At 40.7% G+C, this 27679-nt stretch overlaps 3 protein-coding genes across 5 annotated transcripts; all 3 read left to right on the top strand.

The window, feature by feature from the left end:
- Positions 1-802: 802 nt before the first annotated feature.
- Positions 803-2792, top strand: LOC114550655 (OX-2 membrane glycoprotein-like). The gene is made up of 5 exons (XM_028571414.1): positions 803-857; positions 1005-1418; positions 2155-2442; positions 2521-2559; positions 2659-2792. Exons 1-5 carry the CDS (start codon positions 803-805, stop codon positions 2790-2792), a joined length of 930 nt encoding a protein of 309 aa, XP_028427215.1.
- A 2764-nt stretch (positions 2793-5556) lies between these two features.
- Positions 5557-8279, top strand: LOC114551166 (OX-2 membrane glycoprotein). Of its 3 annotated transcripts, none has more exons than XM_028572313.1 (6): positions 5557-5644; positions 6345-6683; positions 6770-7057; positions 7272-7365; positions 7489-7551; positions 7721-8279. In XM_028572313.1, the coding sequence occupies exons 1-6, from the start codon at positions 5590-5592 to the stop codon at positions 7851-7853; spliced, it is 972 nt and encodes a 323-aa protein (XP_028428114.1). In that variant the 5' UTR covers positions 5557-5589; the 3' UTR covers positions 7854-8279. The 3 variants fall into 3 exon arrangements, with proteins under 3 accessions (XP_028428114.1, XP_028428115.1, XP_028428116.1); XM_028572314.1 differs by having other exon boundaries at positions 7351-7365; positions 7721-7745; XM_028572315.1 differs by lacking the exons at positions 7272-7365; positions 7489-7551; positions 7721-8279 and adding an exon at positions 7134-7231.
- Positions 8280-8645: 366 nt separating this feature from the next.
- On the top strand, positions 8646-24184 carry LOC114551120 (OX-2 membrane glycoprotein). The gene is made up of 8 exons (XM_028572216.1): positions 8646-8820; positions 11894-11978; positions 12112-12244; positions 13195-13518; positions 14581-14910; positions 16235-16519; positions 17273-17374; positions 23424-24184. Exons 3-8 carry the CDS (start codon positions 12175-12177, stop codon positions 23426-23428), a joined length of 1116 nt encoding a protein of 371 aa, XP_028428017.1. The 5' UTR covers positions 8646-8820; positions 11894-11978; positions 12112-12174; the 3' UTR covers positions 23429-24184.
- Positions 24185-27679: the final 3495 nt, after the last annotated feature.

Below are 27679 nucleotides of genomic sequence, written 5' to 3'. Positions count from 1 at the left end.
TGGAGGGGTGTATTTTATGGAGTTATTATATTATAATGTCAACATAGTTTACAATATGAACAATCATACTTGTGTGTTGTGTACATTATGATAAAACAGTATCACCAGTATTTGTAGGAGAAATAAAGTGACACACCTTTTAAACATGGATATATTAACTAAGAAATAGAAGAAATAAGGTCATATATTAAACCCTTGCCCCTATAACATACACATCAGTCTGCCAGAAATTCAGAAGAAGAGGAAGAAGAAACACCTCCTTCCCTGTCTACCCCGTTTAGAAGAACGAGGAAGAGGAGGGCTGGACTGATACAACGTATGTACATATCGTCATTTCAGAGCGAAGGAACTACTCATCCCATAAACCACCGCACACTAGATGAGTAACTTAGTATTTGAAGTAATGCAGGAAGTGTGCATTTAGTTTCCATGCTTGTTGTGTTTCCACAACAATGTTAGTGAGTAAATCTACTGAAATGGCCACCACACCATAACAGAGGAGTGGGATGTATAAGATGAAGTTGGGTTATTTTAACTACAGTGTTGGGTTATTTTAACCAAAAATTTGGTCAAGTATTTAAACCAGAAGTTGGGTCAAAAAGAGTAACCCAATTTTCTGGGTTGAAATAACCCAGAAATTAGTTGGTCCCTTTTTAACCCAGGAGTTTTTAGAGTGTGCCACTCCGGCACTGTATGGCCTCGCTGATTGGGCAACAGTGAAGGTGGATACCATAACTATGATACCATCAGACCTGCGGCAAACCTTCACACATTTGAGCAGTATATTAAAATACCAGACCCGATGGCTCTCCGTGCAGTCCTACAGCTCCTTTGTGCGTTGGGAGTCTTTCACAAAGGTGAGAAAGAGATGATACAGTAGCCTCATTTAATTTAATTTAGCCTAAGTCTATATAATGTAGCCTGTTGTTCTTAGACTAATGTGTGACTCCTGTGTTTTTAGTTTTTATTGTCCTGCAATGTTTTCCCCATATATCATATTTTAGTTGGTTTTGGATTATTTGAAGTGAATAAATATAGTGTGTTACGCACTCCACCTCTAAACCTGTCATCTCCTGCAGGTCTAAGCTCTCAGATAGAAACCCAGCAGACTGTGATGGCAGCAGTGGGAGAAGAGGCTCAGTTAAACTGTCAGCTGATGCAATCTAAAGATGTTCTGCAGGTCACATGGCAGAAACTATTACCTGAGGGGGAGAAGAATCTAGCTACTTACAACAAATACTTTGGTCAAAAGGTGAATGCTGGTTTTGAAGAGAAAGTGGAGTTTAAATGTGCTGGACTACAGAACAGCTCCATAGTCATCAGGAAGGTGACGGAGCAGGATGAAGGATGCTATCGCTGTTTGTTTAACATCTACCCTGAAGGAGCTCTCACTGCTACAACCTGCCTCCTTCTCTATGGTAAGAACCTAACTGTGTTATAAGAGACATTTACATGGTCATTCATGTGATATTTTCATGTCATATTTTTAAAATACAGTATCTCAGAAAAGTGAGTACACCCCTCACATTTTAGTAAATAGTTCATTATATCTTTTAATGGGACAACACTGAAGAAATTACACTTTGCTACAATGTAAAGTATTATGTGTACAGCTTGTATAACAGTGTAAATGTGCTCAACACATCACATGCTCTTCATTATACCTAGAGATTGGCATGGTTTTATGTCAGTTAGCCTAATAGCTGGTTTGATTTGCATTGAGAGATGATTTTATGGAAAGTAGATTATTTTATGGAAAGTACCCCATGCCAATCTCTAGGTATGGTGAAGGCTATGTGATGATGTGGGGCTATTTTAATTCCAAAGTCCAAGGGAACTTTATCAGGATGCATAGTATCCTGGATCCATTAAATAACTGGCCTTTAAAAATAAAAATCTGCCTGCCTCTATGGGAATTTAACATAGGGGTGTACTCACTTTTGTTGCCAGCGGTTTGGACATTAATGGCTGTGTGTTGAGTTATTTTGAGGGGACAACACATTTACACTGTTATACAAGCTGTACACTTAATACTTTACATTGTAGCAAAGTGTAATTTCTTCAGTGTTGTCCCATTAAAAGATATAATGAAATATTTACTAAAATGTGAGGGGTGTACTCACTTTTGTGAGATACTGTATATGCTCTTTGCAGAGCTGCATGAACCTATTCTCCATGTTGGAGAATCCATCTCTCCTGAAGAGGCAGTAGTGTCCTGCTCGGCCACAGGTCGACCTGCTCCCACAGTTACACTGACTGTCCCTCACCACAACTCTTCCAGTGTCACCAACACCAACGGTACAGTCACTGTCACCACTACAGCTGTGCTGCTTCGTCTCCATGGCAACAGCACACAGGTTGGATGTGCAGTGCGAGTGCTCTCTGGTCCTCAGATAGAGGTGTTTACCATGATTCCTGAGATCAGACAGCCGTCTGCTGATGGTGAGAAACACTTCTAAAGATACAGATTTATGGATTGATACATACTATATAGCTCATGTCTTTTCTTTTATTTTTTAGGTTTTGATGAGGAATCTGAAACTAATAATAGTGATCGCAGTAAGTTGATGTTCAGATGTAGGCCTAGGCCTATTCCCATTCAATCGTTTAATAACTGTTGTTTATCATATCAACATTTTTTTCCCATTTTCCTTAAAGGTAGGACTTGGATCATATTGCCTGTGATATTGGTAGCCTGTGTTTGTGTTGCTGCTGTCATCATCACTGCCAGGCTTAGACAAAAAAAATCCCAACAGGTACTTCTTTTAGTCACTATCTGTCTCACTCTATGATAGTTGATAAATGTCTGTCCTGCTCTACTGTTGTTAAATCCTTCAGTCTGTCACACAGGGACTCTGAGAAGAAGAAGTCGGACAACACAAGCATCCAAGAACCTGATGAGTAAGACACTTTCCTAATTGTTATTAACTTACACATATTTAATACTTCACTAAATGATTGAAATGTTATGCACCCTTTTTTTCATACCACCTTGTCTCTCTACATATATTTGTACATGAAGCCATCATCGTTCTCTTATAGGCAGCATGTTCAATCCTGTTGTTCAGAGGAATTTAGTTATAGAAATATGTATGTCATCATGTAATAATGTGAGCGTCTTTTTCTTCTCAAGGGTCCATAGGTGTGTAGTCACGCAGGACAATCAGATCAGAAAACAGACACCTCCTGAGAAAAGTCCGACAAGTGACAAGCTGGAGCCGTCACCTTCAACAGCAAGAAGACTTGACTTTGATCTGAGTCAACAATGTAACACAGAATAACCCTCAAGACTGCAGCACCAGAACTCAGACACTCAAAAAACGTGAGTGTTCCCAAAAATATAGGTTTTATATTTTGTATACCGTTCCATGTTTATAGGATCTTTTTAATAGCATTTCATTATCATTTTTATGTTTTCACTTTGTTTGTATATTGTTCCTTTATTTAAGGAATTTTAAACAAATGACAAATTTGATGCAAAAAGTTCACTTAAAATCTTTGCACTGACGTAGCCTAAGCTAAAAATAAGTGTATAAAAGGCTGACCATTAGAGTGCACGTCGGAGAATAGCGCAAAACCTGTTTCTTCCCAACTGCAGCTGGCCTCATCAACAAAGGACCAGGAGGCCCCTACCCCCAATGTTAATGTAGCTTTATTCAAAGCATTCTGTACACCACTATATACTGCCCACGTGTGGTGGTCTTACAGCAAAAAGATCATGCAGAGGCTGAATGTAGCGTATAATGATGGCATGAGACTGCTTCTAAAACAACCGAGATGGTGTAGTGCTAGTCAAATGTTTGTTAGTGATGGTGTGCCTGCCTGTTCTGCCTTAATAAGAAACCTTATTTATTGATACATGTGTAGAATGTCTGTCTCACAAAACAGAATTATACAAGCTTTAGTCCACATTGATTTGAGCTCTGTCAGGTATGCATCTAGACTGTGGAGACATTGGCGCTCCTTTTTGTATATATTACAGGTGAAGGTTGTTGACCTTTTATTAATTTATATGAATTGTAGTGTATATTTATTGCTATGTTTGTAAATATTGTCATTTTTAATGTACTATGGACCTTCCATTTGTGTCCTGAATAAAGTTATTATTATATTATTATTATTTGCTATGTTGGTTTATCATTTTGCATTGGTTAATTCATATTTTATATAATATTTTGCATGAATTTAAATTTTGATTAGTTACTCTGTTTTCAATATTGCTATTTATTTATAAATTTGTTTATTTGGTGTTTATTTTGACTGATATTGGCATTGCTTTGGGTCGCCCGTCGTAGAGGGCTGGCCCATTGTGTGCTTGATCCCTTCCAAAACTGCTCCCAGACCTGATTGGGATTTATGAGGGATTGACAGTTAGATTCAGTCTGTCAATGTGAATATCAATATCCATAATATTAATACCACAACTAATATTACCACTACTTATGATAATAACACAATTACAACAATACGACATGTTGAAAAGAAGAGAAAATATATGTAGCTTACATAAACACACACATACATCAATCTATTGTACCATATAAGTTTCCCAGTGTGTTATGGTCTTCAGTGATGTCCAATTCAGCCAGATAATGTCTTGTGATCTCTTTCCACAAATGTGTAATGTGTGTGTAGTGGTCCAGGTGATGTAAACATAGCCAACCGGGCTATTTGTGTGCAATACAGATATATTTATGATGAGAATCCCATTCTAAACATGTTAGTCCAGTGAAGTGAATTCTGTGGAGTATCTTATTAATGTTTGAGTTGTGTTTCCTGCAAGTCGAACCTCTCTAAAGTAGACTAGTCAGCTGATGCAATCTAAAGATGTTCTGCAGGTCACATGGCAGACACTTTTACCTGATGAGGACAAGAATCTAGCTACTTACAACAAATTCTTTGGTCAAAGAGTGAATTCTGGTTTCCATGAGAAAGATACTAGCTCAGATAGAGGTGTTTACCATGATTCCTGAGATCAGACAGCATCTGCTGATGGTGAGAAACACTTCTAAAGATACAGATTTGTAGATTGATAAATACTTTATAGCTCATGTCTTTTTTGTTTTTCAGGTTTTTAATTTTCAGGTTTTGATAAGAAATCTAGGTCTGATAACAGTGGTCACAGTAAGTTAACCTTTAGGTGGTCTCAAGTCAGTTTTAGCATTTGATGTGTAGTTGCAGGCGTATTTATTTCAATTTTGTTGTAACTTTATACTGTGACTTTATTTTTGAATCTGCATTGTTTTCTGTTGTAGCCTATAAATGCTTTTGGAGGCACAGTCTGAAAGAATAAAGTCAACACAGAGCTGTAAGATACTGTAGTGTTAGTAATGCAGCCTAGATATGAGTAGTGGATACAGACATGATTAATGCTATTCAGACGTGTTTGTGCGCCCACGTGCGCGTACTTTGTGCCACTCCTGCACTGTATGGCCTAATTGGGCAAAGATATACTGTTATGGACAAAGAAGGTGGACATCATACCTTCAACAACTTTCACTTTCACTTTCATCCAGAGTTCTCGCGAGAGCACATTTCGAAATTTGAACTCAGCTATTTGGTTGGGCGCGCAGATTCAAATCAGATCCGATGGCTCTCCGTGCAGTCCTACAATTCGTTTGTGCGTTGGGAGTCTTTCACAAAGGTGAGAAACAGATGATACAGTAGCCTCATTTAATTTAATTTAGCCTCAGTCTATATAATGTAGCCTGTTGTTCTTAGACTGATGTGTGACTCGTGTGTTTTTAGTGTTTATTGTCCTGCAATGTTTTGGGCGGTTCATTTAGAAAACACGTTTGCATTGTTTAATACTTAAATTCACATTTTCTTTTTAATCACATCTTGCAAAGAAACAAATGCCTAAACAAAGTAACCACAGCATGCGCACGGGAACATCTGCCCTATTTTCCAGGGTCTGACCTGGATCCACATGGTGCCCGTAGAACTTGTACTGTTTTATTCCTCGTGTTATTAAAGCTGCGTAATGTTCCAGATAGATGACTGTCCTGTCCCACACAGCAGCTGTCAGTAGGCTACTTTCTCTGCCCAGATGGTGTGTTTTTATCTCCTTACTGTACCTGCACAGGTTGATAAAGGTTAGTTGCTGCTCTAAGCGCACGAGAGGACACGGACATTCAAAATAAGAACACACTGGAGCAAAAGCCGGCGGTGGCGCAGCGTAATGTTAAAACCCCAGTGTAAAATCAGCACATAGGATCAGTCTCACTACTGGGCGATATGTCTCCCTTTTCCCATCTATCTTATTTTAGTTGGTTTGGGATTATTTGAAGTGAATAAATATACTGTGTTACACACTCCACCTCTAAACCTGTCATCTCCTGCAGGTCTAACCTCTGTGATAGAAACCCAGCAGACTGTGATGGCAGCAGTGGGAGAAGAGGCTCAGTTAAACTGTCAGCTGATGCAATCTAAAGATGTTCTGCAGGTCACATGGCAGAAACTATTACCTGAGGGGGAGAAGAATCTAGCTACTTACAACAAATACTTTGGTCAAAAGGTGAATGCTGGTTTTGAAGAGAAAGTGGAGTTTAAATGTGCTGGACTACAGAACAGCTCCATAGTCATCAGGAAGGTGACGGAGCAGGATGAAGGATGCTATCGCTGTTTGTTTAACACCTACCCTGAAGGAGCTCTCACTGCTACAACCTGCCTCCTACTCTATGGTAAGAACCTAACTGTGTTATCAGAGACATTTACATGGTCATTCAGATTATATATATATATTTTTTTTAATATATGATCTTTGCAGAGCTGCATGAACCTATTCTCCATGTTGGAGAATCCATCTCTCCTGAAGAGGCAGTAGTGTCCTGCTCGGCCACAGGTCGACCTGCTCCCACAGTTACACTGACTGTCCCTCACCACAACTCTTCCAGGGTCACCAACACCAACGGTACAGTCACTGTCACCACTACAGCTGTGCTGCCTCGTCTCCATGGCAACAGCACACAGGTTGGATGTGCAGTGCGAGTGCTCTCTGGTCCTCAGATAGAGGTGTTTACCATGATTCCTGAGATCAGACAGCCGTCTGCTGATGGTGAGAAACAATTCTAAAGATACAGATTTATGGATTGATAAATACTTTATTGCTCATGTCTTTTTTGTTTTTTTAGGTTTTTATGAGAAATCTATCTCTGATAACCGTGATCACAATAAGTTAACCTTTAGGTGGCCTCAAGTCAGCATTAGCATTTGATATGTAGCTGCTTTATGAATGTTGAGTCTTAATGTTTTTCTCTCTTCCCTCCCAGATTTCACTTTGATCCTTGTGTTGTCTTTGGTAATGGCCGGTGTTTGTCTTGCCGTAATCATCGCCGTCTGGCTCAAAAGAAAACATTGGAGCCGGTAATTTCAAACTTTTAACTCAACATCTGTCTTGTTGTAATACCAGTGTCTCAGAGTTAATTTGGTAACGACTGATTGAGATATTTTCAGATAAAAGCCATAAAGAAATGTTTGTTCCTTCAGTCTGTCACACAGGGACTCTGAGGAGAACAAGACACCACAGAAAACAACTAAAGATGATCATGAGTAAGTCAGTTTATGAATTTTCTATTTGTATTTGCATCATTTGCATGTGTTATTAATTCATGAAGCAAAATGTGATGCCCCTTTACTCATTCATTGTAAGCATGTTTGTCTGCATCACTGTTCTTCAGACTAATTTGGCAACTGACCAATGTCTTGTTTTCATCTGAAGGTCCAAAACACCTTTAATGAGTCAAGAGAATGAGGTACGGCAACGGGTGTCTACTGTGAAAAAAAAACATCACATCCCCCCTAAAGTATCATCTCCAACAGTAAGATGCAAATTATTTTGTGAAACAGAATAACCCACAAGGCTGAAGTCCCTGAATGAAGACAGTTGGACTTGAACAAAACTGCCTCAAAGCCTAAAAACATGTCTAAGATCAATTTTCCAAAGAATGACCCAGAGGACATGTCTGTCCTGGTTCATAGATAAGGATTCCAGCAGATCAAAGATATTCATGTACACCGTAGATTTGGTGTTAATGTTTTCATACTTGAATTTTTTTTTTAGCATTTGACCCACCAACTTACTGTTATATATGTGTATATATAATTTCACTACTGCTTCTTTTTGTTTTGTTTTTCACGTGAACTGAAATATGGCAAAGATGAAATTTCAGGGAACTGTAAATATGCTGAATATGAATATAGAATGGGTATAAATCTTGTGTCAAAAGAGCATTTAACAAAATAAAAAAAAAAGTGTCTTCAAAACACGTCTCAAATCAAAATGAATGTTTGTGTCATCTAATACGCAAAAATGTGGCTCATAGGTGCTACTGTGGGCATTGAATATAATTCATGTACTGTAGATCATTACTTTCTTAAAGGAACATTTCACAAAAGTATTTTTTGGAAGCTCCATGTGATGATCAAAAGAATGTACTGCATCTCCAATAGAGCAAGATGAAACACCAAATAGAATAATCACCCCTAGACAAAATGCACTTGCAGAATGAAACTGCATTTGTATTTAATAAAATAGCAGTTCTTTCAGATTTGTAGCAGTAGTTGCACAACATGGCCACTGGAGGTCCTGTTTCTCCTACAAATGCAGCCGAAGGAGAGTCGACGCTATGAAGCGATCAGGGAGCAGGCAGCAGGAAACTCAACGCGGTAGGTTCAGTCCAGTCCTAGTTTGATCCCCATGGTTTAATCTCGGAAGCATGGATCCTTCTGCTCCAGTTCCACATTACCTGTAGCACAGGGAGCAGCTCAGACACTACTGGGAGCTCACACCGTCTTCTGCGGACTTTCATCTGTCAGCTGGTAAGTTTGGATGTCTTTTATTACGAGTTGCAGTTGCAGCTAAATTGATGTGGAATAACTTGGAATGTTACCATTGTAGTCTTTCTTACTTAATCCAGCCAGGAATGTCAACTCCCCTAAATGAGTTCGTCTAACTCCATGGTGAAACTCCTTGGGATGGTTTTAAATCGATAAGGATGTTCTAAAACTAATATTTTTTTATTTTTTTTACTGCAAATAACTTTTACTTTAAAAGTTGTTTGAAGTATTGCAATTGCAGTCATTGACATACACTAAAAATACATTAATTACTTTGCCATTAAATCAATAGAGGTTGCCCTTTTTTCTAAATCTGTTACCAATTTGTATGATATTTTTAACTGTGTCTTTATGTCTTGTGTAAAGCACTTTGAATCGCATTTCTGCTGAATTGTGCTATACAAATAAAATTGCCTTGCCTTGCCTAAATCCGTTGATATTTGTCTTAGCATACCTGGTTGTAGAAATCAATTTTCATGACATGTTTAATGTGTTACTTGTCTGTATTGTATTTTATTTTATCAATCTGTTCTGATTATCATGTGGTACACCTGGCAAGTCAAGAGACAGATTTACATTTCCACAAAATTGGCTTGATTATGTGAGGGGAAAAAAAAGGTATAATGTGGTTTCCAGGTTTTCTGTTAGCAATCGGTTCAAGAAATCTCCCCTAACATGTGTTCTCTGGGACTGAACCAGCTTGTGCAAAAATGTCAAGTGCACATCTGGATGTAGGGCAAGTTTTGAGGATTCCAGTTTGCCAGCCTGTTTCAGCCCCTCTCTTGGTGGACATTAAAGTATTCAGCTCTCCTGAATGTGAAACATACTACCTTCCTTTGGGCTTTATCTGCTGGTTTCACATTAAAAGCCTAGAGGTCAATCAGATAGGTTACAAAAGCCCACAGGGAGACATCAGTGGTTGATTTGTTTTTTTTGGAGTTGAAAGGTGATTTAACTGTTGCCCAACAGGAGCAGGCTGCATGTTTGAAGCCAGATGGTTGGCACTGTAAAAGAGCACACAACGCCCATAAAGCTCTGAGGTCTGTCTTGTGGTTTTTTTTTACGCGTTCTGGTTAAGTCTGATCAAAGGCCTGATCCCTGCTGTTCCCACCTTTTTGTCCAGGGTGTGGAGAAGTGATCTGAGAGTAGAACTCTCCGGTACATTTACAGATCTGTTGTCTTCCAAACACTACGTGATGTTTGACAGCCAACCGACGGCTGAGCTTAGCTGGGGGTCTGCACCCTCCACACACCTTTTTGCGTATCACCTTGCTGACTAATGCTTCCATCATCATCCGACCACTGTCATTTCCATTGAGGATTTCAGCTTTTGGTTTTGAAATCTCGAGGTCGCCTCTGTCTAGACATCCCAAGCGTAGCAGCTTGTTTTGCTGCCGGATAATTGTGTGTTTACTGGAGAGGGTGTGCATGCTGTCAGGACTATATCCTCTACAGTAAAACCTCCATTACACCCCAGGTGATGTTTTATGAGTCAGCAGCTGTGGTTGTTGATGCTTACACATTGTACTGCCATGGCAACTAATGTGCCAAAGCTGTTGAGTTGTTCACATTTTTATTTTATGTTTTTAAGCAGGGCTGGATTAAAATAATCGTTTAATATGTCTTTAGGATGCACCGATCCGACTTTTTCAGTATTGATACCGATACCGATGCCTGGTCTTTGTGTATCTGTCGATACCCGATACCGATCCAATACCGTTGCTGAATTAATAATAAACCGTATACCTTCCACCTAGGGCTGGGCGATATGGAGAGAATCTAATCTCACGATATTTTTGACCAAATCCCTCGATATCGATACCGCAACGATATTGTAGTGTTGATTATTGGTGCTTTCACAAAATATTAACCCAATGAGATTTTTTTTTTATAAATAATCATCAGTAATGTGGATATAATGACTAAGTGGGTAAAGGCAAATAATAGAACAGCTACAACAGTCTGGTAAGTTCAGAAAATGACATCACTTTACTGTAATGCAGCCTTTAAAACCAGGAAAAGACAACACTTACTTATCCAAAATGTAAGACGATATCTAGTCTCATATCACGATATTGATATAATATCGATATATTGATAGGGATTAAAAAACAAACAAAACTGGATCGGCCCGTGGATGTGTTCATTTTTCCGGGACCGATATCCGATCTTAATATCCTATCGGTGCACCCCTACTTCAATGACTGCCATGCTAGTCCTGTTAAGTAAAAAGTACTTTAAACAAACTTTTTTTTATTTTTTTTATTCTTAATGTAAACATTAACCTGGTGCATTATACAACATATTTGAGGGTTGCTTCTTGTTCATAGAGTTCACAGCACAAGCTCTCTGAGAATCTCTTTCATAGCCAAGCTAAACTGGTTTTGTAACTGATATTTCCCTAACCTAATCGATATCGAATCAGAAATGTTATTGAATCGGAACCAAAATGATTCGGGAAATCACTGGCAATACCCGGCCCTATTTTTAAGTAAGTAAAGGGTGATTTTGAATTTTATTTTCCCCATTAGCTGATGCAGAACAGCAGCTACTCTTCCTGGGGTCAACACAAAAAATAAAACATTACAACAGACAAGACAGCCACATGATATAAAAATAAAAAAATAAGAGCAGTATAACTAGCATTATTCCTTCTTGCAAATATAACTATACATATTCCTCTTCATATACTCTTCTACATATTACACTAAATACATACGCACTGAATGTAGAAAAGTTAAATCTTACAACTTTGTGTACATATAAATATTCCTATACATAAAAAGTACAAAATTAGTTACAAAATATGGTTACAGGCTTAGGGCCCTTAGATGTTGCTTTACTTGTTTTTTTTTTTTTTTTTTTTTAAAAAAAGCTTGATTTAGCAACCTCAGCCTGAAGTGAGTTCCATGCAACCATCCCTCGACACAATACTGTATGATGCATTGATTGTGTTCGGGATCTAGGAACTTTTTAAAAAGTGATCTCTCATGAGGCTGAGACGATGCTGTCATGGCTAATGTCATCCTCTGGCTTCATGTTTCCCCCATTACAGCAGACAGTGTGTCAGTGCGATGCAGCTACAGCCGTTCTGACCAACCGCAGCTCAACAAGTCACAACACTGGACAGCTGACGGGGGGTACGTCTGCATCACGGCCTCTTCACTCGCACCGCTTGTTTCTCTAATGATGGTTTTAATTGTGTGTAGCCTCAAACTAGTTGTGGGTTAAGGCTGTGGTTGAAGCTCTCTGACAGTGTTTGTGTTTTTGCAGCTGCAGCAGCCTGGATGTGCTACTGGCTCAGCGTGTGAGTTGATAACCCAGCGTCAGTGTGCGATGTGTGGATCGGCCTTGCCCCTGTGTCTGCTCCTCTGGATAGTAGGAACGGCTGTTTCCAGGACGCGAGGTACTTTCTGCATTCAGTAATTGCTGTTTGGTACCGAGTGCTTTGCTGTTTTTTTATATTCATTTTGGCAGTGATGGCAGTGAATGTAACTTAGTACAAATCTATTAACCCTCCTGTTGTTCTCGGTTCAACTATGACATAAGAATGTTGGAAAAAAAAAGTGACAAATGTTGGAAAAAGCTACAAATACGCTGAAAAAAAGTGAGAAATCAGAAAAAATGACAAAAAACATCGCCAAAGGTGAATATCAAAAATATTGGAAAAGGCGACAAAAAAATTTGGAAAGAAAGTGACAAAAATATTTGAATAAAGTTGTCGGAATTTTGAAATTTCGACCCCGAAAAAACACCAAGTTGCATGGTCGATGGGAAGACCACACAAGGGTTAAGAGAAGAACTTAACGATGCCTGCCTTTTTACATTGAATTCTACTTTATTCTTCTACTTCACTATATTGTAGAAGGAAATATTGTACTTTTTACTCCACTGCACATTTTTCATTTGACAAGATTTTACATAAACAAAACATATCACAAGTTTAAAAACATGTTTGTCTTGTTACTTGTTACAAAAAAAGCCGCATCTAGTCGCTGCTCCTTGTTTGTTCCAGATGTTACAGTAAGACACTTCTCACTGGTTTTATTTAGATGTTCGAGGCTCAAAGAGATACAATTATTGAATATTTCAAAGTAAAAGCTTAGAGATTAGAAAAATGAATACACAGTTGTGTATCAGACCTTTCTCATTAATCATCTCACATCCTCTCAAATGTATCTTGTGACCCTATGGAGGGTGGAGAGTATTCATTATCTAATATTATAGAATAATAATATACCAGTCCCGGGTAATACATTTAACTTGTCATTAAGTTTTTTTCACATTGTTTTATTGGCACCTTTTACTTATTTCAGGGTGCATAAAAGTGAAATGTAATATGGTCTCTGAACTCAGGTCAGGTCGTAGCTCCTGCCAGGCTGAGCGCCGAGGTAGGTCACTCCCTGCTGCTTAGCTGCAACGTCACCACGGAAGCGGGCAACAGCGTCCGGCAAGTGCGCTGGCTCAACCGGCACAAGGAGGTGGTCCTGGCGTACGAACAAAGCGTGCCGATCCGCGTGAGCCATCAAGATCCCAACGTGCAGCTCACCGCCTCCCACAACGACGCCAGCTCCATCACCCTGCGGAGGGTGCGGCCTGACGACGAGGGCTGCTACCGCTGCATCTTTGATGTTTACCCCAAGGGCGCGCTAGAGGCCACGACCTGCATCAGCGTCACCGGTCAGTAGTTTTCACGTTATCTTAAAGAGCAAGTTATCTTCAATAAGACATTTTCCAGTGCTGCAGTTCACACCTAACATTTGAACTTTTGTTCTTTTTTCCACACACTTTTTTTTTTCCAGACAAATTAGGGTTTGTTTTTTTTACTAGACCCCTTACAGCAGGGGTGTCAAACTTAACTTCCCTAAGGGCCACACTAGAAAATGAGAATCACATCAAGGGCCAGACATAGTGTTTATTGCTTTTATGTCATGGGAAAAGTCAAATATGTTTGACTGTATTATTGCATGTTTCAAATAGTCTTCTCACTTACAGTTTGGTCGATAAAAATGAAAATGGCAAAAACGTTTGGAAAAAGCGTCAAAAATGTCTAAATGTTTTTTTGTGAAAAGTCACAAAAGGCCAAAACAGGCCATGAGTTTGACACGTGTTTGACACGTGTGCCTTACAGTATGAGACAGGAAGTAGTAGGCTGAGGTTTGAACTCGCAGACCAGCAGGGAAGAAAGCCCACCCACCACCCAGCTTGTCAACCTTGGCACTTCCTGTTGTTACTATTAATTGTGCACATACATTTTTATTACACCCACACTCCTCTTTACCCTCGTTAGCCTGGTTCCTCCACATTTTGATGCCAGAAGAAATAAATCAACTCAGAGGCCAACTTGCTATTGCATATCTTCATTGTCTTGATATTAAAGGTGCTCTAAGCGATGTCACGCGTTTTTTAGGCTACAACATTTTTTGGTCACATACAGCAAACATCTCCTCACTATCCGCGGGCTGCCTGTCCCCTGAACACACTGTCGAAAAAAAAATGCAATCTCTGTGGACAGCCCGGGCTCCACAAACGGCAACAGAAACAAACCGTGCCAACCTGCACCACCAAACCTAACAAACAGTGTTCCAGCCAATAACCGACAAGAAGAATTTGGGGGTGGGGGTTGAGGGAGGGGCAAGCTAGCCTCGTTTTGTTTAAAAATACTTCGAACGTCAACAAGTGCCGTCACCCAACATCGCTTAAAACACCTTTTTAATAACAGGAGCATTTCCCTTGTCCCAGGTAAAGTGCGCCTGGAGGGCAACAAGACGGCGGTGAGCGGGAAGCTGGCCACCCTGTCCTGCTGGTACAGCCTCCCCGAGAGGGTGCAACAGGTGCTGTGGAGGAAGACGGCCGAGCAGGGCGACACCACCACCGTGGCCTCCTACGCCAAGCGTGGCCACCGGATTGTAGAGGAGCAGTACAAGGACCGGTTTAGCTTGAGCCGAAGTCTGAGCGACACCCAACTCACCATCCAGGAGGTCAGGACGGAGGACGAGGCCTGCTACACCTGCGAGTTCCACACGTACCCGGACGGGACCAGACGGGACACGGCCTGTCTCTCTGTTCATGGTGAGTACCCGTCTACTATCTCTGTCCTCGTGGGACATCCCACTGCATAGGAGCCGGAACTCCTTAAATGGGAACGGAATGGTGTGTGCTTGGAGAAGTATTTAAAGGAGATCGGGATCCTTGATTTAGATTCTTGAGTGCCCCATTTATCTTTCTTGGGTGATGCCATTGCAAATTGATTATAATTTTTTAATAAAGCTATTTTGGAACTTATGACTAATGTTAGGGATTTCCCGACATTGTTCTAAACGAGTCGATGAAGCAACAGCGAGATGTTTCCGTTCGTTCAACCGCTCCTTTCTGTCATTTAATGGGTGGGGGAAATAATTATGCTGAGGAAACTGCCCCTTGTGAAAAGACATAAATTATGATTTCATTATTTAATGTTGATTTATTTTTTATTTTTATTAAAACAAGTTGAACCTAGTTCGCAATGGCTGTCTCTACCGTAGATCGGCCTTTTATACAAATATACAAAAGTCAACCAGAAAATACATACAGAACGGCACAAAAAAACAATATAAAATTGTATTAGACTAATACATTTTTATATTTTGTATTTATTAATAGTGAGCTTTTAAAGCAAACACTGCACAGTCCTGGCTGAATACAAACACTGTACACCTTAGGGATTATTTTCCAAATGTTCTTGACACTTATTGTACTGGAGATGCACTGTAGGCTGAGAGGAAGTGTGTGTGTGTGTGTGTGTGTGTGTGTTTATGCTTATATCCCAGACATAGCTCAGGAAAGGAAAGGGAAGCGCTGTGTATAAACTAACCCTGAGGTGAAAGTTTCTCAAGTGGCTCATTAAACTACTGTTTTGGTGACAGCTCTTCGAGTCCCTCGTGCGTGCGTGTGTGTGTGTGAGATGTTGACCGAGGGAGGGGTTGTCACTGAGGGGGAAAGGGGTGATTTAATTTGGGAGAAAGCCCAGGGGATGAGTGGCTTACTGTTCCCCTAGACACAAGGCCTGTGTCTGTGTGTATGTCCTTCTCCTTGCTCTGCTTTGTCTCAACTGACCGAAGATCCAGACGCACACACAACCAGCCAGAGTTAGTAAAAAAGCTGCTTTGCCTCTGTTTTCTGGCGGCCCGCCGGAGGACAACTTGTGTCATTGTGTCCTCCGGGGGACAGAGATTGACAGGCGATGTGCTCCGTCTCGCCATCTCTCCATCTCCATTATAAAGGCAGAGGAACAAATCTCTGCTTTCTGTCGTCTGTGACTGGCAGGCTCAGACAAAAATAGAAGTCGGCTTCCACTATCACAAAGAAAAATAAAACCTATAAATGCTGATTTTACACCCAATCTTTCTTTCGCCAGTTTTACCCAAACCAGAGGTGAGTTATGTGACCTCGTCGCCAGGAGTCACTGAGGCCAACTGCACGGCCCAGTCCCGACCCGCAGCAGAGATCTTGTGGAACGTCGGCGGGGACAACCGAACACTCGGACCGCCCGTTTCGTCCGCCTACGACCAGGGCGACGGCACGACGGTAGTCACGAGCACGCTGTCGTTCCAATCAGCGATGCTCAACGACCGGTCCGTCAAGTGCATCGTGCACCACCCGGGTTTGGTCAAACCCCTGACAGTGTTCCTCAACACAGACGGTGAGGAGCTCGTAAATCCTCTTCAAATGGGGGGGGTTTTATCACATTAAATGTTATCAGGTTTTCACGATTTGACCAATTATTGTGGAGAATGTACAAACGTAAATACAAGTTGGGAATAAAAATGTACCAACTACTTAAATAGTATTTATAAAGATGTCAGCAAAACCTATGTTTGTGCAAGTTGCACTTAGTGCAGTATTGTTATCTAAAGCACTCAGTGACGAAGTGTTTAAAATGTTTTATTGCCTGTGGTAGGAATGATGTCCTGTCGGAGCTTCTTGGTGAAAGAGAGTGTAATAAAAAATAAGGTGTAACCACAAATAAAATCTGCCGTTAGCCATGTGGACTTTGTAGTTTGTCAAATCTGAGCGTGAGATTGGATGATACAGCAGCACAAGAAACAAGCCAGAATTAAACTACATACCAGTAATGTCTCAAAAAATGTGTAGAAACCAGTTATATATATTATTTCCCATTCTTGTGTGCTGAGGTGAAGCAGAAAGAGGCTCTTTGTTTTCAACATGTGTGTATTCTCGGCTATTTTGGGTCACGGGTAATTATGGCTGCTTTGATGGCCTCCTGAATCCTGTAATGTCGCAGCATACGAGAAGGATTATTTTCCACCACATCACCTAACATGTTTAGTCCAGATGTCATCAAACCGAAACTGTGCGTGTGTGCGTGTGTGCGTGTGCGCGTGTGCGTGTGTGCGTGTGTGTGTGTGTGTGTGTGTGTGTGTGTGTGTTGCAGTGGGTCCTGCCATGGTCGTCCTCCTCTCAGTGTGCGGTGTGGCGGCGGTCCTCCTCCTATGTCTCTGTGTGTGTCTCTGCAAGTGCTTCATCTGTACCGACGGTGAGTCCCGACTCTGCAGCTGCGCTTTCAAGCCGCGTTCCCTCTTCTTAAATGACTCAAAAAAAATGTGTTTACACGTTCTGTCCACATTTAGTTTCATTAGGATTTCGTTGAATCCACCTAAAACGGCCAAACCCCGGTGAAGGACCAGTGTTTGCAGCAGCTGTGTGCAACAAGGTTCTCTAGTGGTTTTCCAAAGGCATTCTGGGAAGTGTAACCGACATACTGTTAACTCCTGCAATGAGAGTAGTGAAGGTGGATGTTTTTCTTTTGAAGCTGCCAGCAGTTCAGGAAAGCGTGGGTGGAGAAAGTGAATAAGAGGCACTTTGAACAGAGTTCAGCAGAAGCATGAGGTGTAACTGTAAAAAAATTCAAATAAATAAAAAAAAAACAGGCTGAGGACTTCAGGATCAGTCTTTTTCTATGGGATTTTCTTTCTTACAGGATCTCTATGATGGGAGAAAAACACTTTTGTTTTGTGGCCTGTTGTGCTTGCCAAGTTTTGAGAGCCTTTTGTCATTGTAGCGATTGTGATGAATTGCTACATTTCTACTGGTTACATAATCATCTTGGCACACTAGAACAACCTCAGAGAACTTGAGCCAATCCTGACTAAAACAATGTAAAAAAAAAAAAAGTTAAAAGTTGTACTTGAAGCTGATGTTGTCAATATGTTTATATTGGGATCACCACAGAGAATGATCACTGGTTTGCAGTTAAGGCTGGGCAGTATATCGATATTATATCGATATCGTGATATGAGACTAGATATTGTCTTAGATTTTGGATATCGTGATATGACATAAGTGTTGTCTTTTACTGGCTTTAAAGGCTGCATTACAGTAAAGTGATGTACTTTTCTGAACCTACCAGACTGTACTAGCTGTTCTATTATTTGCCTTTTCCCCACTTAGACATTATGTCCACATTACTGATGATTACTTATCTAAAATCTAAGTGTGAAGATATTTTGTTAACACACCAATTGTCAACCCTAGAATATCGCCGCAATATCGATATCGAGGTATTTGGTCAAGAATATCGTGATATCTGATTTTCTCCATATCGCCCAGCCGTATTTGCAGTTCCCCTCAACTCTACGGAGCATTTCACGGACTTTGAGCTAATTTTTTGGGTTTTTCCGGCCCTGCAAAGTTATTGTTTTTGGTTCACTCTCATCGCGCTCATCAGCATCATTTCCAGGCGCACCAGGCAGCTGTCTTTAGTGAAAACCACTATGCTATCAAACAAGATCCATTACATTTAGCGACTAGCTGGTAAACATGGAGCAGTAAGTAGCTAAAGAGCCAGATATTTCCCCTCAGGAGTTGGCAGAGACCAAAGAAAGAGCAAAAACAGACTGAATATTGGATTTAAATTCATCGATTGGACACAAAACACAACTCCAAATGAGTGCTAATGTTGCTCCTTACCTGCTTATTCTCTGTTTTTAACTAATGAGTAATACAGAAGATTTCGGAAATTCAGCTGTTTCAACTGTTTGTAGAGTGGGAAGGAAATCTCAGGAAGTGAATATAGTGTAGGTGCATGTCGGTCAAGTGACCAAGAGCGTCATCAAACCATGAAATGCCTCACATGTTTCTGACAACGCACTCAAAAGGTCAGTTTGCAGGGCTCCCAGAGACTCTCCACACAGAGGTGGCATGCTTACTCACGTGTCATCAACACTCCCTTGACTCCTGTTAACACCTTTCCAACAATCCTCGCTGGGTGTCACGGAAACTGTGTGCTGCCAGCGTAATGTGGCGTGTGGACCGAAGCCCATTTCCCCTCCTTTTTATCATCAATTCTCCGCCCACCAAGGAGAGGGAGGGAAAAGCAAAGATATCGCGGCAACGACAGAAGCTTTGGCTGACATTTGTGCTTCTGCCGGGCCAACAAGAGCCGTAAAGGAAGAAAAACAAAAGCTTTCAGCTGATGATGCGTCGGGGTCAGGACGGTCTCACGGCCACTCTCGATTTGGCAATGCACAATTTCGCCTTGTGGCGCATGAGCCAACCAGAATCATACGATAATAAATATAGTTTTATATTTGATATTTTTTTTTTGTCATACCTGCATGGACTCGTTCTAAATTCTTCCAGCGCAATGCATTTCCTCCAATAAGATTTATGAGTTTCCTTTTTCCTTCAGCTTCTCCTCCTCTTTGTTTTCTTGTGCGATAAGAAAGCCGACTCCACATACGTGCATTTTCCTATTGTCTTAAAGATGGAAACCCAATGACACATCTTTTTAATTCCTAATTTATTCGTCACCCCATCATGTCGAGCGCCAAAACCAACATTCGCCCACATGGGTCGCACACAACAATGCGTCAATTATGCTGTTGATTTAAGAGTGTTTGTGTTTTTCTTTAAACTCATGACAGTCGGGGGGGGCAGCTTGACACTCTTAAACACTGTATTTGCACGTGATTGATGGACGTGGTATTGGACCAGAACTTGCACAAGTATCTGTGGGATATCTTGAATACATGGCAGCTGGGTCACTGCAAAAATAGATGTTTCTCTGGAGAGAGAGAGGAGAAAAAAAAAAAAAAAGCCCGTTGGCTTGAGACTTTCCACATTGCTTGAAGGTCTTTCCTCATTTTCCAACTCCGTGCATCCTGAGCAGAATAACAAGTGGTGGTGCTTATTGTCGCGAGGTAGCAGCCTGAAGAAAAGCGCCTCTTTCTCTGTCTAATCCTTCGGACTGTTAGACAGACATTAGAGGCCTGGAGGAGGGGGCAGTGACAGGGAGGAACAGAGCCCAAAGTTGAGAGCCTGCCCAGCTGATAACAACACTCTACTGTACAGACACACACACACACACACACACTTACTGTATGTCCCAGTCTTGGCTGAGATGTGCCAGGAATACAGGCTTTTGCTGGGATGTGATTCAGATTGCAGTTTATGTGAAGAGAGCTGTGAAGCATTTGTCTTTATTTGGAGCTGGCCTCATTCATTTTGACATATCTTTTTAAAGTGCTCATATTATGCTTTTTGGCTTTTTCTCTTTCCTTTATAGTGTTATATCTTTTTTTTTTTTGCATGTTATAGGGACTTACCATCTGAAACAGAAAATAGCATTCACAAACTGCTCCAAACAGCTCTATTGTAGTCCAGCCTTTACTTCAGAGACAAACGTGCGTCACTTTGTAACACACGTTATAATGCTCGCCTAGCTGCTAGGGTGGCACGCCCTCATACTCTGTACTGCGCATGTGCGACTCCCAACAAAGATGGTACAGAAGTGAAATGTCTCACTCTGTAGCTAAAACAGAGAGCTCAACACATGGGGTGATAAGAGGAGCTGCAGCAATGTGCAGTACAACAAAAATGTGGTGTTTTTTGAAAATGAAACCATGTAAACCTATTCTGATATAACCTCTAAATACAATTATGAACCTGAAAATGAGCATAATATGAGCACTTTAAAGCTTTTTTAATTGCATCATACAGAGAGAGCATTTTGTGAATGTTCAACTACGACGGGGTTTCACACTGGGGAAGGCATCGTTGTGGGGGCAAAAAACACAGATAAACGACAAAATCGCCAACAATCAAGAGACCAAAAAAAAACCCGTAAAAACTTAAACGTGCACCCTCACATTTTTCTGCCAGTGTCAAACCCGCAAGATGAGCAGAGGAAAAAACACAATACATACATTTCTCATGTGAAATACCCAAAACTAATCCAAATACCACAGCTAAATATCCCAAAACTGGCGCATGTACTGTAAAACTATGTGCATGGCTTACAGTAGATACCACTAGAAGTAAGCGGGAATATATGTTGTTTTTTTTTGTTAGTAAGGTGAACTGCCCCATTGCTGGAGGGATGCAGAGCATTTAAAGTGTGTCTGAGATGTTCAGCTGCAGAGAAAGCCACTGTGGACTGCATTGAAAAGTTGTGATGTCTGCGGCTAAAGTTGTACCGCGAGCCGGCCACAATTGGTCCTTTTGTGGTTCCCACAGAATCAGTGGGCGTTATTCAGCCTTCAATCACAGCTGGGAAGTAGGGCCAAGGACTGAGGTTGTTCCAGTAAAATGCTGCTTGCTATTTGTGTCTGTCTTTCCATGTTTGTTTTTTTGGTGGGACCGGGTGGAGATGTACAGACTATAAGGTGCAGTGGTGGCACAGCTACAAGGACAAGGTCAGGGAGTTAACCTCAGATAAGAGATGTTTATTCATGAAAGCCAAAGTTTTTAAGTGGCAGCTTTTAATCTGTAGCGAGACAGGAAGTACGGGGGAGTCACCACATCCGGTCACGAGGGCAGGTTGAGGGTAACACAGATTGCTCCTTCGAGATTAGTGGTAGAAAAACATGATATAGCAGCGCACCAGACGTGCTTCTCATTAAATTGCCTCCTCGACTCCTCCTCGACTCCTCCCTTCCCTCGCGTCTTAGTCCCTCCCACCGAGGAGGCACGGGAGGAAAATCATCGTAGGAGAGATGAAACGAGGAAATGTGTTTTTTAGAGGGATGAGACGTCCTTTCCTCTGAAGTGTCACATGAATTTGTCAGCTGTATGGGCGGAGTTAGCAACTCCTTCAGCTGCACGGCTTCTGGGAAGGCTGCTCTCGTGTGTCCTCGCCTATAGCTCCTCGATCCTCGCTCCTCTCGGCAGAAATAAGAGCTTGGAGACGGCCTTCACCGAGGAGGGACAGAACAACTTCTGGTTCTGCCGAGGAGCCAAGGAGTCGAGGAGCCATCGAATAAGGGCTATGAGATGCATCCCAAGTTCTTCACATGATGAAAGTGACGCCTGCTGCTTTCTTTTTCAGAAACATCTGGCCACTGCAGTGTGATTTTTCCAAGCTCTATGTTATACACTTCTCTTGTCACTCTCGCTCCACTTAGGCTTTTAGGCTGTCGATTCAGCTTTAAAGGGATACGCCACCATTTGTTGAAATAGGGCTCATCACATTCTCCCCTAGCTGTAGATAGGTGGGCCAATGCATTGTTTTGGTCCGGTGCAACACCGGCAGCGCCGCCGCTAGTTAGCTTAGCATAATGAATGGAATCCTATGTTGCCGGTTAGCATGTTGTGAGTAAAAGTGAGCCAACAAAAGACAAAAAAACAACCTAATTACTTGCACTGAGACGAAAAATGCATTGGCCCACCTATCTACAGCTAGGGGAGACCGTGATAAGCCCTATTTCAACAATGGCATATTCCTTTAACACTACAAGCTAACCGCTAAATAACTCCCATTGCCGCAACATGTACATTGAGGCGTGGCAGTCGCTTGATCACGACGAAGGAATTCCTGCAATGTTTCATTATATATGTGCATGTGGTCTTTTTGGATGTGAGTGGGTGGTTTTGGGGATACAAGCGTGTATGTGCTTGCTGTGTTTATTTTTGCATTCCTGGGTGGGATTTATATATCAAGTAAATGCAACCTCTCCCTGTGATGTTAAGACATTTTTGGCTTGGGGAAACTCATTCTTCACTGGAGAAACAACAGTTTTGATTCCCAGCCTTAACACTTTGCACTGACCTCCACCTCATATACTCTGATGAATAATAGTAGCGCATTGGCATTATCTCCTAAGAAAATAAGAACTTGTTGGAGCTGTAGTCTTCATAGAAAATGATAATAATGTCAACATGTGTAGAGTCCTGTAAGCATTTAGCTACAGTTTAAAATAAATAGCTTTGAGCATGACTGTAGACTCAAGTTTTATTATAAAGAATTGGACAATATTATATACTTTTTTCCCCCCCGTTATAATAAATCTATAGTTTTAGCAGTGGTATATTTTCTGAAACTCACTTTGCTTTTCTTCAAGGATAAATACCTGATGTCCCCCTAAACTCATAGTGCTCAACCTTTTCACAGATGAAATCTCAGAGGATGCCCTGTAGGAAAATGGTGTCACAGCCCGACAGGACATGCAGACTGCTGGGGGGGAGGAGGGGGGTTTTGTGTTGATTAATGGGAAATGGGAAATAAAACATTGTGGAAAGATACTTGGGACAAAGCTGACCCACCTAACTGTGCGTGTCTCTCTGTCTCTCTCTCTCTCTGTGTCCAGACTGATTTGGATGCCGACGTCACTGCTGCTTTGATGAAGGTCCAGTGGAGTTCTGATCCTGACCTAGCTGCTCAGCACCGTGCCCTCCGGCTCAGCGTGCAGAGGAAGGGAACAGAGCTTTCACAGAACTGAACCGACGCTGCTGGTTCTGCTTCCACGGTCTGGGAAGGTCCCGCTAGTGCACACACACACACACGTTTCTCATGTCATTTACTACAACGTAAACAGCACTAAAACTAAAACCACCATTATTCAATGCTATATATTACACTTACACTAGAATAGTTGCTTTGATGATTGATGAGATCCTTGTGATATGAATAAGAGGGTTTTAGATTTGGATCAGTAGATCTTATGGCTTCATAGAGGTCCAGTGGTGTTGCAGTGTATAAGGTCAACTCTCAGATGTTGTAATAATGTATATATTTTTTAATTATGGTTGATATATCGAGCTTGAGTAGCGTTCTCTCTGTTGGTTTGAAATGTTTTTGACTTTGTTGGGTAGCTTGGGTAGTAACTAAACTCAACTAATGTAATCTAAATTTAAATACATTTAATAGATAATTTATCAGTGGGAAATTGATTTGGTTCCATTTAAAGGCAACTCAAAGATTGATTTATGTCTATATTCTTTTAAAAACCCTTAACACATTTTGCTAAACAAGCACAAATGAAAGTGAATTAGATTTTCCTAGGTATTCTTTTTTTAATTTAAAGGTCCCATGGCATGAAAATTTCCCTTTTTTATGAGTTTCTTTTAACATTAATATGAGTTCCCTTTGAGAAAATGAAAGCTCAGATGGGCCGATCTGGAATCTTCCCTTTATGATGTCATAAGGGGTTACCTCCCCTTTCTCTGCTTTGCCCGCCCAGAGAATTTGGCCCAGCCATGAGAAAGAGAGAGACATCATGGCTTGGTCAAGGTCAGACCCCCCCCCATCCACTTTGCCTCCCCCCCTCTCCTCCTCAATAGCATTTAAAGCTACAGACACAGAAATGGAACATCCTAAGGAAAGCTCATTGTGGGACTGGCTCAAGTGGCTGTAATTCTGCACCAAGGCTGAATTTCGGGAAAGAGACTTCAGATACAGTATTAGGGGACCCAAAAAGCAGCATGTCATGGGACCTTTAATGCTGAAAAACTCAGCTAACCATCATTGGGTGATTGTGCAAGTGCGGTTTGATCAGATGTGACAAACAACCCCCACAACTGTCATCAGACACTTTTAATTGACACACACATTGCTCAATCCCGATTGGTGCACAGACGAACACGGTGACACCGAACCCCCATCGCTCAGAGGAAGAAGATGATGATGATGATGATGATAAGAAAATTGTTCTTCAGAGCCTTTTTAGGGTGGCTGAAACTGTCTTGGCCACTGCTGCCTTGATTGCTGTTGACCACCAAAACGGCCACCACAGCCTGCTCCGTCACCTGAAAACCCTGTATTTGTGGTTGTCAGTGACCCAACCATTTTTGTAAACTAGAAATGAAGGAGGATGAGTGGGATGCCATGCCAATCTTGAACTAAACGCTACAGGAAATCCAAAAGACGCAGGGGGATGGAGGCTAAAATCTAACTTTTAGTGAACTGGCCCTGGTGTGACTCAAGACTAAAAGGATGGGTTTGAGTGGGAAGGAATGAAAGGTTTGTTATTTATAGCTGCTGTGTTGTGCGGGACAGAGAAGGGTGGTCGACCCTCTAACCTTTAAGCGCTGGGTGGTTAAAACACCGCCCAAACGATTCCTGTGTGGATGAGCCCTGCAGCTGTGAATCACTGTGTGTGTGAAATGTGTGACAGAGTGTGCGCGCAAAGACATTTAGAGCATGTCCTCCATATATATATATATGTATGTATGTATGTATGTATGTATGTATGTATGTATGTATGTATGTATGTATGTATGTATGTATGTATGTATGTATGTATGTATGTATGTGTGTGTTGTACAATATTTCACGACTTACAGAACACCAGTGTTAGAATATAACTTTCTATTTGGGAAAATATTAATATAGGCCTATGGGCTGTGCACAGTATAGTTAATTAATTGTAGAAAATTTAATTTATACCTCATTTATCAGGAAACAAAAATCTATATATTTTCTATTAACAAATAAACACAGCTGTTGGGTGGTTTTACATTAAAGTACATTGTCTGTATATAAAGGTGAATATTAGGTTTAAATGTTAATAAATGCCTTTATTGAAGTTTTTAAAAAGCGTAGCTAAGTTGACGACCTGCTGTTTTCTTTTGTATTTCAGTTGAATAATCATGTCTTCAGTGTTAACAGTGTTTTTTTTAACAGTGTTCACCTTTTTACTATCTGTATGAGTTGATGAGTAGTTTCTTGTACAGGTGCTGAGATAAATCTGAAGTTAAAAGTGGAAATAAAATCTGAGACTTTATCTGCTTTTTGTTTTGATTTTTATGATCAGTGTTTTGAGATCTTGAGTAAGAATATTAGATATAAGTAATACCTCACGTGTGTAACTGAACTCTCCGAACCAACTTGCATTCTTTAGACGTTGGTGGGTGACTGTATGAAGCCTGTGGGTGGTGCAGAAACCTCACCATAACGTTACAATAGGAAACTCATTTCCTCCAACAGCCCACTCCAGTGACTTCACTTTTTTTCTCTCAGACCTTGTGAGTGGCATAACTGTGTTTCATGCCTTTTTTTATAATCTATGATGAACCAATGCAAATATTTAAAGCTTAAAATAGCCTCAAATTAACACCTATCCCACATAAACGGTTGTTGAGTGAGTCATGGATACATTTTTTTTAGTTTCATGGCAAAATAACTATTTGAAAATAATTGTTACCATGAGTTCAACCTCAAGTCCACGGGATGCAATTGCTTTTATTGTTCCTTAAAATGATTTTAGAAAGCCGTTGTAGCCTCATGGTGGGCTTGCCAACCAGGAGTACTTCTGCTGGAGCCAAGGGTTATGTGGAAAGATTGTAGAGTAGTGATAGCTTAAGTTATTAAAAACAAAAAATGTAATTGCATAGCCACATAATCATTTTGCTGCATGAAAATGTTAGAGCAGTTAGCTAAGGTAAGGGGAAAACACTTACCTAATATTTAGCTAAAAGTAATAGGAAAACATTGTAATAGTAAGATAAAAAACAAACATTGGGAAAACACTTGGAAATGGTAAGTAATGGGAAAATACTTAAAATAGTAATATATTAATAGTATATATATATATATATATATATATATATATAATAATATAGGCCTATACTTTTATAATATTAGTAACAATACAAGTAATGGACAAATGGTTGAATTATATAACCATATTAAGTTGGCTTGTTTGAGTATAGGATGTAAAAATAGGTCTTGAGTGGACTTTTATTGTTTATGAAATCAATTACCGTGCACGGCAGCTGGATATTCGCGATATCACGAGAAATCACATATCACACGAGGCGCGTCAGGTAGTCACATTGATTGAAATTAGCTAAACTCTACAGTGCTCGGTCCTCGACGCAGTGGCTCAGGGTTCAAACTCTACAGTCCGAATTGAACCATTGCAACGTTTTTCCATCATCTTTCATATAAATAAACGTTTTTGTATTACATTTTCCACAAACCTCACAAAGACAGGTAAGGGTAGGTTTGTTAATCAAGGCACTTGTGGCTTTTGACATATTTTCTTTTTGATTGTTAACCGTGATGTAATCAAAGCAATGACAACAAAAATTAGTATTAAAAACAACATAGAGGCGAGGAGGAAACTGTGCTGACTTCAAGTGGACTTCACAATAAAAATCACTTTGTTTTGGTGAGTGGCTTTTAATGTTTATGGAGTCACACTGTTAGGAAAATATATGGCCAGTTCCCTTATAAGTTCAGAATGCAGAATTTTGCTTTTACACCACTAGATGGTAGCCATGTTTAATTTGCTTTAAAGCATGAGTTCTCAAGTGCCCCCCCCCCCCCCCCCATTTTTTCCACTTTCACTGTTCCAAAGTAAAATAATGAAGAAACTAGCACATCTTTTTAAAGATGTTGGCATGTAATAACAACTGAAAACAGCCACATGCACAAATTGTTGTACTTCCTTGTTTGTAACTCTAAAGCATAAGGGCAAAGAGTCTATGTTCCACATGGGTGGTGGGCGATGCAGCATGTTAGGTGTTAGGTGGGGTCGATAACAAAAGTGTGTGTGTGTGTGTGCGTGTGTGCGCCAGATTGTGAAAGAAATGTAGCTAGGTACGACAGCTTTTAGCACTT

The sequence above is a fragment of the Perca flavescens genome, chromosome 24, assembly GCF_004354835.1.
Source record: "Perca flavescens isolate YP-PL-M2 chromosome 24, PFLA_1.0, whole genome shotgun sequence".
NCBI lineage: Eukaryota > Metazoa > Chordata > Actinopteri > Perciformes > Percidae > Perca > Perca flavescens.
The sequence above is the reverse complement of the archived record's forward strand: the minus strand, read 5'-3'. Positions and strand labels throughout refer to the sequence as shown.

Coding starts and splice junctions, on each gene's coding strand:
- LOC114550655 (XM_028571414.1), top strand. CDS start 803: ATGGCTCTCCGTGCAGTCCTACAGCTCCTTTGTGCGTTGGGAGTCTTT. Junction 858..1,004: donor GTTGGGAGTCTTTCACAAAG/GTGAGAAAGAGA, acceptor ATCATATTTTAG/TTGGTTTTGGATTATTTGAA. Junction 1,419..2,154: donor AACCTGCCTCCTTCTCTATG/GTAAGAACCTAA, acceptor TGCTCTTTGCAG/AGCTGCATGAACCTATTCTC.
- LOC114551166 (XM_028572313.1), top strand. CDS start 5,590: ATGGCTCTCCGTGCAGTCCTACAATTCGTTTGTGCGTTGGGAGTCTTT. Junction 5,645..6,344: donor GTTGGGAGTCTTTCACAAAG/GTGAGAAACAGA, acceptor CATCTCCTGCAG/GTCTAACCTCTGTGATAGAA. Junction 7,058..7,271: donor CAGACAGCCGTCTGCTGATG/GTGAGAAACAAT, acceptor CTTCCCTCCCAG/ATTTCACTTTGATCCTTGTG.
- LOC114551120 (XM_028572216.1), top strand. CDS start 12,175: ATGTGTGGATCGGCCTTGCCCCTGTGTCTGCTCCTCTGGATAGTAGGA. Junction 13,519..14,580: donor GACCTGCATCAGCGTCACCG/GTCAGTAGTTTT, acceptor CCCTTGTCCCAG/GTAAAGTGCGCCTGGAGGGC. Junction 16,520..17,272: donor AGTGTTCCTCAACACAGACG/GTGAGGAGCTCG, acceptor TGTGTGTTGCAG/TGGGTCCTGCCATGGTCGTC.